We start from the raw sequence: 13,138 nt of genomic DNA, 5'->3' as shown, positions 1-13,138 counted from the left end.
AACTCATAAACATGAAAAAAATGACTGAATCACCTGCAAAAATGATAATGCTTGAATTGCAAACCGCACACGGACAGCTGTTGTTAAGGCGCTATATAAATCAATATGTATTGTATTGTATTGTATTGTATTGTATTGCATTGTATTGTATTGTATTGTCAAAAAGCGGCGTTTGAAGAAAAGGATTGACACTAACAATAAGTGTACAGATAGCGTTTAGACAAAAGTAACGGGACCCCCACAACAACAAAAAGGGCGGTGGCAAAAGTATTGGGACGTGTGCAGGCAACCAGAAATAAACTTTGGACAAAAATAAGAAAGCAAATAGATGATGTCATTAGTTTGTGTTCAGTACCAAAATGAAGTAAAAAAAAATCGAGACACCCTATATGAAAAGTGGAGTTTGGCTAAAATTATAGGAACCCACAAGAATTGAAAAATGATGAGGAAAATGTGGGAAAAAATGTGGAAAGCTTCGTCAGCGAAAAGTTCGCTGACGAAGCTTTTCGGATGAGGAGCGAAACGTCCGACACCTTCAAAGAAGTACAGGTGATGGATGAAGAAATCTTTTCATTAAAAAAAAAATCAAACAAGCAAAAAAAAGGATATACAATAATGAAAAAATGGTGATGACAAAAATGACAAATACATTGATATCTGGTGGAAATAGAAGTGGAGTTGGGATAAAAGTAATTAAACAACCCTTGCCATCACCATGCACGATGTCCCTAAAGAGGACACCTCGCACTTGTTATGGATTAAACCCATAAAAGCAAATAAGTAAACAAAATGTACAACAGCAAATCACGTGACATGAGCGTCATGTGATTCGTATGTCAATCATGTAGATTTATGATAACGATGATGTTAGGTTGAGCCAAATGGAAGCAAAATGCGGGCGTATTAATATTCAAGGGCATCCAATCAGCTTGAAGGATCTTACATGTTCTTCCTGTTTGGACTCAATAATGTCGACTGATGAGTCAACAGGGGGCTCAATCACCTGTGATGAAAACCATTTTATTGATGGAATAATTTGACATTATAATCTGTCTTGAAAGGACAATCGACACCTTCGGACAAGTTGTGTCCATAATTTGTAAAATCACTTCAAATGACTTCTACTGAGCGTATTTTACGATATATCCGAAGTAATTTTCTCCGTGCCACGATATATCCGATACGATATATCGCTATATTATATGTTTTAAGACTCGCGCTGAATATTCAGGAAGTCTTGTTTTCGAGTTGATGACGAGTCCTCACCCCACGTCACTGAAGGAACGCCCCTGACGGAGAAAGCGACACACAATGCATTTTGGGTACTTTGTTTGGTCTGAAAACTTCATGTTGATCCATGTTGATGGCGAAATTAGAAGGAAAGCACATAAATAACGCAATGGTGAAGACTAGTATTTGATACTAGTTGACACAAATTCCCAGCAGACAAATCAGACCATTTCCAACGGAGCTTGGGCGCCATCTTGTGCATTTTCTGGGACGCTACATTGGAGTCCTAACGGCTCGAATTGATACGGAAGGACTTCTTTAATCGATTGCAAACATTTATGCTTTCCTCTTCAGAACTATTTGAATCATATTCATAACTGGATTAGTAACAGGAAAGCATCTTCACCGAATCTGAAGCCATTTTTTTGATTCTAGAGCAAGGCAAAGACGTCCTTCCGTGACGTCACGAACAAGGGGGCGGGACCTTCTGAAACTCGGCATCTCCGCGGTCATTTTGAAGTCGTCTTGGGACACTATAACTCATTTTTATTGGTGTTTTGCATTTGACTAAAAATATCAGCCTGCGTGTTTTGGGTATTTTAGATGTTATAAAACGTTTTTCTGATGTCAATTAGGAAACAAAAAAAATGGTGTCGGTTGTCCTTTAAAAGAATAATTTTGACTTCATTCATCCTGAAACCTCACAGGAACGACTATTATCTTTCGCTTTTTGCGAGTAGTCTATTTTATGTCGAAAGAAAGTACCTGTTCCACTTCGCTCTGGGTAATGGGCTGCGTCTGAAAGCGGGCAAGAGAGCGGCGCTGGCGGGGGGTGTCAATCTTCGGCGACACGTCATCTGCCGGATGAGCGAGCCGGTTGAAAAGGGCCATCTTCTCGGCCAAGCTGAGCGTGGATAGGTGATCTCCCTCCAATTCAGGGGTTTCGTCCTCCTGGGTCTCCTGGACTGTTTCCTGGAGAGCTGGAGCTGCTTGAATACTGAGACAAGGGCTTAAGTGTTAAGACCAGGCAAATGTATTTTTATTATGTATCTTCAGATTTCATATTACTCCATGAAGGCTTTACGCTTATTCCCAATTAGTTGTAGAATTGTTGTTGTTGTGAAATGTAAATTTCTCCCCTGTGAGACTAATAAAGGCATATCCAATCCAATCCAATCCAATATATATTTTAACTCATTCACTGCCAGACGATGTGCAAAAATGTGTCCACTCCAGTGCCAGGGTTTTTGTCATTGTCACTCGAATTGCAGGACCCACAGAATATTGCGTTTTAGGACTACATAAACATTCAATACAGTATTAGAAACCTTCGACTCTCTTCTTTCGTCAGAAAAAAAGAGTTAATTCCTAAATGATATGCGCCTGGAGTTATCTGAGCTTGAAATGGGGGCGGCTGTACAAAATACAATACATACATATTGATTGACTGTATATTGTGCTTTTAATAATAATAATAATAATAATAATAATAAGAATAATAAGAATAATAATAATAATAATAATAATAAATTTCCTGTATAAGCGCCTTTCAAAACTCTGAAGCATGGACAAAAAGCAAATGCTGCCCCCTCGTGGAAGGGAAAAACATTGACAGGGGTCTGACTCGCGCTTTGCTATCTATTAGCAATCTAGTTGGATGGCTAGCTATCTAGCTAGCTATCTATGACCTATATAGCTATCTATCTGGCTAGCTATCTAGCTAGCTAGCTATATAGCTATCTAGCTGGCTAGCTATCTAGCTAGCTATATGTTGTCTATTAGCTATCTTCTAGCTGGCTAGCTAGCTTTGTATTTATTTACTTCCGGGTTGAGTGCACGTTGGCACCCCCGCAAAAAAAAAAAAAAAAAAACGAAATAATTCGGGAATGGCGCTCCACGTCATACTTTTCGATTTCCGAATAAATTCGGGATTGGCAGCGAAATAGTTACAATTATGTGACATTTGTATGAATCATCTAATGGTCTTCAATACATAAAAAAAAAAAAAATGAAATAATAACAATAATAATCTGGTTTAATATAAACTCTGTTGGCTCTTTAATTTATGGCAACATACTTTAAAACTCTTCTGTTGATATTTTGAGAGATTGTCAACATACATTTTAGTAAATTTTGAAAGCTAGGTCTCAAGCCTGACTTACAAAATATTGTAGTTTCAGATGAAAATACCGGAATAACAAGAATCAAATGTCTGAGTTCGCATCATTCAGTTGCCCAGAGTTTATTTACATCGTATAAAGTTCCACTGCAAATCATTTATTAGGAAATCCGTGAAGGATTTGTGTTTGTTTGTGTTTGTTTGTTTGTGGATTCTCAATTTTGGACATCTGAACCTTGTAAGAATTCATAGAATGCAGGAAGCGAGAACGCTGCGGATCGTCATTGGTGAGTTAAGTGTGTAAACAGCAGCTTCATTGCCCTATAAGGTGCAGCAAGGCGCTCATGCGTTGGGACGGCAAATCTGCGTAGTCGGCACCAAGGGACAACAGAGTCAAATCTGTGTACAGTTTTCTTGGTTTCAATACAAAAATCAATACAAGTATTATTATTATTATTATTATTATTATTATTATTATTATTATTGGATGTATTATTGGATGAAATTTACATTTACCAATTATTGGATTGGATTGGATTTGCCTTTATGAGTCTCGCAGTGGAGAAATTTACATTTCACAGCAGCAAAGGGTTGCAAGGAATGAAAGTAGAAAAACAACATACATTATATTATTATTATTATTATTATTATTATTATTATTATTATTGGATGTACCTTTATTCGTCTCACAGTGGAGAAGTTTACATTTCACAGCAGCAATTATTATTATTATTATTATTATTATTATTATTTATTATTATTATTATTATTATTATTATTGGATTGGATGTACCTTTATTCGTCTCACAGTGGAGAAATTTACATTTCACAGCAGCAATTATTATTATTATTATTATTATTATTATTATTATCTGAATATATGAATATATTATTATTATTGGATTGCAGTGGAGAAATTAACATTTCACAGCAGCATTATTATTATTATTATTATTATTATTATTATTATTATTATTATTGTAAAACAGGCCGTGTTTTTTGCGCTTATAATGAATCACGGAATAGCTGCCTGTTTTCTAGCATTTTCATTGGATCGTTCTTGTATTTTGCTACCTGGTTGTGGTCACTGTGGTACTAACAACAGCTGGACTGGCAGTGCTGACGCTGGGGCTGGTATGGCTTCCCACAGTGTGTGATGATGTGGAAGGTTCACTTAGAAGAGTCGGGGGAAAAACATTAGATGGCAATAAAGAACTGTTGATAGAGAATCTACATTTGCCATTATAGGCACACGCTGTACTTCAGAATCAGAATCAGAATCATCTTTATTGCCAAGTATGTAGAACACACAAGGAATTTGTTTCCGGTAGAACACGCTGCACTGTTCTCAAAAAAAACTGCTAAGTGGCACTATACAGTTCCATTTTACTTAAAACGGGTCATGAACTCATAAATTACCTGAAAAAAAAAAGTTTCTGCAGATATTTTTTTTCAGGTTGAATGTCGAATTGAAAAAAAGAGCTTTTAAACTCTGAAAAATAAAAGTTCTACACCATTGGTGTCAAACCCAAGGCCCAGGGGCCAAATATGGCCCGTGAAAGCAAATCTAGCATGTCAAGTGCCATTGGCTTCCGCAAATTCATAACAACCCTTAAGAGGAAATCGTGACGACAATGTGGCCCGCAGTAAAAAATGAGTTTGACACCCCTGTTCTACACAGTACCCAAATGGGGATATTATACAGCCCAAGTCCTGTCCTCAAGACCTGAATTCGTCCTGTTTTAGGTCTCTCCCTGTTTCAACAGATGAGAGTCTAATGACCAGATCATCAGCAAGGTCTGCGAAGCCCGACAGTAGATACTCTAAATACTGAAATAATGTAATACAGTTCAGAACAAAGTTCAACATAACTTAGTAAAAAAGGGGTAGACGGATGTGTTCGCACCTGCACGCGTCGACCACTTCCTTGCCGGTAACGGGTTGAGTTTGAGAGCGATCCTGTACCCTGCGGAGACGACGTTCCACAGCAGCATTTCGAGAGCGAGGTTTGGGAACACCACCCTCGAAAGTCTTCTCCAACTCCTGACGAGAGAGATAAAAATCTGGATTTACAGACCTAACATGATATTAAGATGTATGCAGAAAACTGGAAGTTATTTACCCTGAAAAGAGACCTCTTGGCCGCCACACTCATTTTGGCTCGGTCGTCCAGTTTTTCTTCATCCACTATGAGGCAGATAAGAGAAAATTTAGGGTTTGAAGTCATGGTTAGTTAGGGTTTCAACCAAGGTTTTGAATTTCAAATAAGTTTTCATATTAGGGTTAGGGTTTCTCGCATGTACATGAATGGTCAGATTAGAAATCACCTCCAACATCTTGCAACAGTGCTGGACTAAGATGGGACCTAGGTCAAAAAACAAAACATGAAAGCAATCATCCATCCTGAATTTTAACTGCAAAAGTTTCTCTGAATTTCTGTGAGAACTGCCTTGTCGCACCTGTCGGTCTCCAGACGTTCAGCAGATGTGATTGGTTGAGTCCGACTCCTTTCGGACGTACGGCTGTCCCCTGGTGTAATGTAGCGGCGAGGTCTCCGAGTAGCTCTGTCCCCCCGGGAATCCATGCCACTAGTTGCCAGGTCGATTTCCATTGCAGAGTACTGGGTGCTGTCGCTTTGATTGACAAAGAAATGGGCAGAGTACACATTCAGCTGAGGGTGCGAATGTACGGAGCAATGGCAGTTAGCCACACTTAGCATGCAGAAGGAAAATGTCACATGATTAGTGTTTCAAGCATTGGTTGATGCTTCATGTCTGAGTTAGGGTATTAAAGAAGGTTTACAGTTTCAAATCCAGGTTCCAAACCAAGGTTAGGATTTGATGATCAGGTTTCAAAGTATGACCATCACATTATCTCTGCCTCAAATTTTTTTGAAACACTTGTTTACCTCCGCTAAGGAGAGTTCATTGGTTTATTTGTTCATGTCAATTCAGTGTCAGAAGGTTGATTTTGAAACTGAGTTTGAATCCTGATTTGAGGTTCAGTGTCCTGGTCAGACACATGCAAATAATGTTGTCATTTGTTGAGGGTATGCCAGGGACCTCGGGCGTCCTATCAGCATCCCAAATGTTACCCTTGCGGGAGGTCTGCACTTAACTATTGCCGAGTTAGTCATGCAACCAAAGACGACCGAGCCCATGCCAGCGAACCTACAAGTCAGGCTTTCTGTTGGCGTTCTCCAGGTAAGAATGTCGCAGCTGGGCCACCGACACTCGAGTGTCCAAGGTTCCCATTTCGCCATTACCCGCCTCTGATGAAGGCGCAGGCCTAGAGTAGGTCTCGCGGGTAACGGTCGCCCCTTCCCTCTCCCTCCGATAAATGACAGAATCCTCGCTGATACCGATGTCTGACATGGAGCGGATTCGTGTTTTGGGTTTGGGCCCTCCACCTGCTTCTGTACTTCTGTGCTTGGCCTGAGGTAATGAAGAACCCTTCTGAAGATAAATGGCTGAGTCGCTCCTCTGCGATTCTTGCTGCCTTTGAGGCTCTGAAACTTCATACCGGCGGCCCTCTTCTACTTTCACCAGATGAGCTTCTTGTCGTATTTGGTGTTCTCCTTTGGACTCCTGAGGCTTACCTGAGGAGTGGCACTGATACTCTCGTGGAAGATGTTCCTCCGCACTCCTTCTGATTTCTGTCTGAAGCATGAGTGTCTCTGGATGTTTGAAGGTTTCCGAAGGATTGTCTGTTTGCCCGAATCTGAACACTCTGTCCTCTTCAGTTTCATGACCAGACAGACGATGTCTCCCCCGTTCTCTGATATTCTCTGTGTTCCTTTGCCGTCTGCGCACTCTGGGGGAATGCCAGGCTTCATCAACTTCTTGACTAGGTATCCTCTGTTCCGGGTTGTGAGTGTAAATCTCCACATTTTTGTTGGGACCTCTGTGATCATCTGCCGTCTTTTCTCGCTTGCGGATTTCGGATGGCAACACCGCTTTCCGACTTTTCAACAACCCTTCCGTGTGGAATTCTTCTTTTGAGGCTTGTTGTGCCTCCAGCCTTGCCTCTTTGTGTGCTGCGTGGATTTGGTCAGCGCTCACTCGCCTTCGTGATCCCCTGATCCCATGGGGACTGTGGAGTTGGCCAGTGGACATGGGGACGTTTTGGTAGTCTTGAGTAGACTGAGAGTAGCCTGGACTAGGGCGAGGCTGAGGAACAGTTCTATACTGGCAGAGTTCCGGTCCGTGTGCCAGCGGATTCTCCTGAGTTCGGTGTTCGGCACTGTGGCGTCTGTCAGTTCTCCACTCAGGAGGCCTTTGTGTACTGCCTCTGATTCTTAGGCAAAGGAATGTACAAGGGAGGGTCAGTCAGCATGAAAAAAAAAACTACGCTCAAAGGAATTAGTCAGTCAAGCAATTCAATTCCAGTGCCTGGAAGCGAAACTAGCTAAAATGTAAGGTAAGGACTGTTAGGAACAGGTCATTGGATTAAAACCGTCTGAAGTGATTATGTGTGGTGCAATCTGTCATGGTTAACGTTGAGATGATTCCTTGTTACTTCCTACGTTGACGACCAGCTAACAGGTGTCAGTCCTTCCTTGTATCTGTGTTATGAGGACAGTCACTTTTTGACAGAACAGCAAGGCTAAGGGCAACGTCAAACTGTCTTGTTATGTTATAACATGTGTCTTGCGGGACATTAATTAATTTCATTTAATTGGTAAAAAAGATAATTTAATTTGTAGAAATAAAGTACAATCACCCGTCGATGCCCATGACATTAGCTAACAGGCAAAACAATCAAATGCTTTTCCACAAGATGATAGGATGCACAATTAATCAACTATAAAGTCTCAGCTTTCACACCGAGAATCTAGATTTGTGAGAAATTTGAGATCATGATTTCAAAACCCGAAGAGAGCGGAAAGAGGCCTTGGTCTTGAGAGCAGAACAAATTCAAGGTGACTTTTTATGAACTCACCCCTGCCTGTTGAGGATGCTTTGTGCTTGTTGCTCAATGAACAAATCCCCAGGTGAGATACCGTAACGGGTTGATGGCAGTGAGGCCCGGCGGGCAGTGCGAGGAGAGCCGGGCACAGCTGTGACGCTGGAGTCCCTGCCGGAATTGGGACTCTGTTCTATATGTGTTCCATCTATGTGGTGGTGAGAGGGATTTTGCTGCAGCAGCACCTGCTGCTGCTGATGATGTTGGGGTGGAGGCATATGGTGCTCCTGGGACCTAATTCCAGATGTGAAATCTTGAGAACTGCCTCTCCGGTAGTTCTCGATGTTCATGGCTCTTTCGCGTTCCAAGGATCTGCCGTCTTGCATAGGGACCGAAGCTTGGCTTGTGCTGTCTGGGCTTGGTGGAATTGCGGATGCAAGGTCTGGGTGAGTCCTCATGTAAACTCTGCCCACACCAGAGCGGTACGCTCCACCAGTTTCATTTTCTTGCGGTTCTGTTTCTGGTCTATCTCGCCTTCCAGCTGAGTGTCTGTCAACAGCGGCATCTTGGTCGAGTCGCAAACGGAAGCGGGATGCATAATCAATGTCCGTTTCCTGGTCGAGAAGGATGCCGTATCGCTCTGAGAGCTGCCTCCGTCTTTCGGCTTTGTAGCGGGCGATCCGCTCGGCCTTAGAACTCAAATCGTCTGCGTCTGAGGGTATGGACGCTGGTGGCGATGAGGTAGATAACGTGAAAGGGTCGACGTACACCAACATTGGTTCTGTGCGGCTGACTCCAGCTCTGGACTGGCATGGTGGAGATGTCATGGGCTTCTGGTGTGTGTCCAGTTCCTCTCGACTGACACGCCTCACTGCGGTCAAGAATAACCAAATCTTTTGGATATTTTAGTGAACAAAGTACAGCGATGTCGTGCGTCAACTCACCCATCACACAAGGATCGCAAGGGTCCGAGGCCCTGGTGTATCGATGTGGGTTCTCCTCCAGCATTCTGTTAGCAACCAAACCGCCAGGCAGGAGGACTGGCGGAGCGTCACTTTCAATCCCTTCCAGACGGCGGGCCATCCTGTCCTTCCTGAAATCAAATAGAAAGAGTCATGCTGAATTTGGAGTATTTTCCTATCCATCCAAATACTGTTAAAATTCTGTTTGAATTCCCAGTTTATGTATACCATGCTGAAGGAGTCCATACCTGTTCATCTCGAAATCTGCCGCAAGAGCTCCTTCAAAGTATTTCTTCAATTCTGAAACTAAATGTTACAGTACCATTTATTTACTTATTTATTACAACACAAACAAAAAGCAAACATAGAAACCAATGCGCACCCTTGGGAAGTACCACCAGCAGTTTGGCATCTGTATCTGAAATGCTCTTGACCAGAGAGGCTTTGTCGTGCAAAGAGAAATCACTCTGAAAACTAAATGTAAAAACATGAGAATACTAATAAGATAATTTTTCACAACACTGCATGTCATCTTCGCTGTGTTTGCTTAATGAACAGGTTCAGGGGAATCATGGTTCGAATGCTAAGATATCTTTTTTTAATATGTGTCTATGTGTAGTTTGTTCACTAAAAGGCTAACATTTTCTTTCTTACCTTAAGGCTTCAGTTGGCAATGATGTTGAGGAGCAAAGTTTGCCTGCAGCTTCCGATCCAAATCCTGCGAGAACACAACATTTTTGATTGATGACTTCTCATAAAATAAGAATACTAGGCACAAGGCCTTTTTGAAGACCGTTCCTAACCAAATTTTGTTGTTATGACTGTGTTATATTCACATTCCCGATGAACCCCTCCAAACTACTTAAATTAGTAACTGGCCAGCAACTTTTGATTTGAAATATCGACAGAATTTAAATGTTTAACTCAAACCTTCATAGATTTTGGTCATGAACAAGTATGGTTCAGAATCAGAATCAGAATCAGAAAGCCTTTTTTCATGTGTGTTTATTAAGAAGCCTGGCAGCAGTCGGTAGGAACGAGCGGCGGTATCTCTCCTTCTTGCAGCACGGGTGTAACAGTCTTTGGCTGAAGGAGCTACCCAGTGCTGTCAAGGTGGGAGGGTGGGAGGGGCTGTCCATCATAGTTTTGAGTTCAGCTAGCGTCCGTCTGTTGACCACTTCCTCCAGAGAGTCCAGCGAGCAGCCCAGGACAGAACTGGCCCTCTTAACCAGGCGCTCCAGTCTTTTTCTGTCTTGGGTCCTGACCATCAGATGATTCCATCGTGGATGGCTGAAGCGACCACAGAGTCTAAGAAGGTCTTGGGGAGTGACCCCTGAACTCCTAAATACTTCCTGTGTAGGAAGAGACGACTCTGTCCCTTTCTGATCAGGGCATCCGTGTTTGTAGTCCAGTCCGGTTTATTGTTGAGGATAACATCCAGGTACTTGTAGGAAGTCACCCTCTGTATGTCCGTACCCTGGATGTTTAACGGTGCAGGTGATTTACCCAAGATTGATCTGAAAGCAATTCTGCTGGCACCAGTCCACAAAGTCATTGGTCAGTCCACCGTACTCCCGATCGTCTTCCTCTGTGATAAGGCCGACAACCGCCGAGTCATCGGAGAACTTCCTTCTTGAAGATGACAACCATGTTGAAAGTGACATGGGTGTCAATCAAATGAGCGCAAGTTGACATTCCTCCTGGGTCACTTTGCAACGTGATATAAACTGTCAAGACGGATGATCGAATAACAGTTGGTGTGTTTGCTTAGAAAGGATTTAGCGATTATAAGACAGAAGTCACAATAAACAACTACTTTTGAGAATAATGCTCTGTTTGTTACATCTGTGTAAGCTCTCAGTCGTACCGGAGTGGTCCATCGATGAAAAGGTTTCTTCAGCCGTCATCTGTACTTCTTTGAAGCGAAACGTCCGACACCTTCAAAGAAGTACAGATGACGGCTGAAGAAACCTTTTCATCGCTCTGTTTGTTAGATTTTTTTTAGGGAGGTTGATTATCACGTCAGTTTCTCTCCAGGCAGTCCATAGCAACTCTCACAACAAGCACAGCAGTCTGTTGTCAAGCAGGTTCACTTTTGGTCGCAGATTCAGTTACCGCACCAGACATCGCTAGAATAAATCTCAGTCTATTTTTTAGGGGGGGGGGGGGGGGGCACTGAACTTTCAACGGGACACAAGCAGATTAAAAAAAAGAATAATAAATTAGCCAGTGACGACTCCGTTTTTGCAATAAATATTCGATCCAGAAAAGTAGTCTTATGGGAGAAAAAAATCTTAATAAAAATCATTCGGACTGGCATGGCCAGACTCGCAAGATTAATACCGGTTAAAATTAGAAACTATTGGGTCACAGTACAGCAGTGGAACATTGGCCGCCACATAATGTAGAGGTACAGCGTTCAATTCCGGCTTTGGCACTCCCATGTGGAGTTTGCACAACCACAACCTTTGTGAAGATAAGAGGATTAGAAAACGGATTGATGGAATATTAGCTTGATGATACGTCTCCAAGGAGAAAGCAATTTTCGGTATATTTGCTGTGGTATCGGGGTACTCAAGAAGGTATTATTGTGAATGTAAAGTAAACGATGGAGGAATGTTGACGGATGGGTAACCGGGTCGTTGGCGGAGGACAGACGGGCTAAACGGGGTAAAGCGGCCATCTCTGCCAACAGGCCTTACCAGAACCGCAGTACTCCACATGGTCGACATGGTAACCAGATATCCATGGGTTTCGGAACATGTTTAGCACCGTGGATGACACACAGCAGGAGAAGAGCAAATCAACACAAAAGTGGTGGCCCCACAACCGCTTCCGTCACAAACACCACCAACCGGCAATGACAGCACCCAGCCTGTTCACAATGTCACCCGAGTAGGAGGACGCCAAAGCTGCTCAGAGGCCTAATCAGATTACAGTCAGAAATTAGCCACAGTGATCAAAACAACGGAACAGGGGATTGGACGCGATGTGCCATCGAAGGCGGGGACATTCGGGTGGTGTGTACGGTACTTTCCGGGCCACCGATTGAAGCTGAAGCTTCATGTGGTATCAATTAGCATTAGCAAGCTAATACATTTGTACCGTAATCCCGTCGTGGATTGTGTGTTTACTTCCAGGCTTTCACTGACTTTATGCTAGTTGCTACAACTCATTGATCTTTAATTTATTTTTTTAATTTATTGAAAAATTACAACTTGTCATTTTATGAAAATTATTATTTAGTTTATTGATAGAGGTATCCACATGATTATTATTATTATTATTATTATTATTATTATTATTATTATTTACTCATCTTTATTTTTTTAATAATTTCACGTGTTATATTTTAATGTGTGGGAGGTCTGAAAAATTACAACTTTCTCATTTTAGGAAAATTATTTCGTTTATTGATAGATGTATCCAGATTTATTATAATTATCATTGACATTTTTTTCCCAGGCTTTCACTGACTTTTTGCTAGTTGCTACAACACATTAATCTTTATTTTTTTTTATGATTTCACATTTTAATGGGTGGGAGATCTGAAAATTGATAAAGGTATGCAGATTTATTATTATTATTATTATTATTATTAGGATTATGGTTATGGTATGATGATGATGATGATGATGATGATTATTATTATTATTATTATTATTATTATTATTATTATTATTATTATTATTGAGTTGTTTACTTCCAGGCTTTCACTGACTTTTTGCTAGTTAATCTTTGTTTTTTTTATGATTTCATGTGTTGAATTTTAATGTGTGATGTAAAAAAAATACAATTTCTCATCTTATGAACATTATTATTATTATTATTATTATTAGTAGTAGTAGTAGTAGTAGTAGTAGTAGTAGTAGTAGTAGTAGTAGTAGTAGTAGTAGTAGTAGTAGTAGTAGTAGTAATAATT

At 41.3% G+C, this 13,138-nt stretch overlaps 1 protein-coding gene across 12 annotated transcripts in view; it reads right to left on the bottom strand.

Moving 5' to 3' along the window:
* The window catches only part of svilb (supervillin b), a 37,124-nt gene that overhangs the window by 19,824 nt on the left and 4,162 nt on the right, over nt 1-13,138 (bottom strand). For 4 of the 12 annotated variants that reach the window (XR_016116399.1, XM_089007759.1, XM_089007760.1 and 1 more), the window contains exons 1-14: nt 11,919-12,372; nt 9,871-9,934; nt 9,599-9,690; nt 9,465-9,522; nt 9,199-9,347; nt 8,291-9,125; nt 6,524-7,645; nt 5,809-5,982; nt 5,677-5,714; nt 5,472-5,536; nt 5,256-5,392; nt 4,424-4,522; nt 1,996-2,227; nt 944-1,003 (exon numbers count right to left, since the gene is read on the bottom strand). Coding sequence is in view for 11 of the 12 variants with exons in the window: in XM_089007759.1 (XP_088863885.1) it covers nt 944-1,003; nt 1,996-2,227; nt 4,424-4,522; nt 5,256-5,392; nt 5,472-5,536; nt 5,677-5,714; nt 5,809-5,982; nt 6,524-7,645; nt 8,291-9,125; nt 9,199-9,347; nt 9,465-9,522; nt 9,599-9,690; nt 9,871-9,934; nt 11,919-11,979 (3,186 nt within the window). In the remaining variant the exon portion in view is untranslated. Of the gene's footprint in view, nt 1-943; nt 1,004-1,995; nt 2,228-4,423; nt 4,523-5,255; nt 5,393-5,471; nt 5,537-5,676; nt 5,715-5,808; nt 5,983-6,523; nt 7,646-8,290; nt 9,126-9,198; nt 9,348-9,464; nt 9,523-9,598; nt 9,691-9,870; nt 9,935-11,918; nt 12,373-13,138 lie in introns of those variants that run through there. The other 8 variants (XM_089007754.1, XM_089007761.1, XM_089007762.1 and 5 more) reach the window with 5 other exon arrangements.

This window comes from Hippocampus bargibanti, linkage group LG11, assembly GCF_051943395.1.
Source record: "Hippocampus bargibanti isolate YZ-2025 linkage group LG11, ASM5194339v1, whole genome shotgun sequence".
Taxonomy (NCBI): domain Eukaryota; kingdom Metazoa; phylum Chordata; class Actinopteri; order Syngnathiformes; family Syngnathidae; genus Hippocampus; species Hippocampus bargibanti.
Note: the sequence above shows the minus strand (reverse complement) of the source record. Positions and strands in the feature narration are given on the sequence as shown.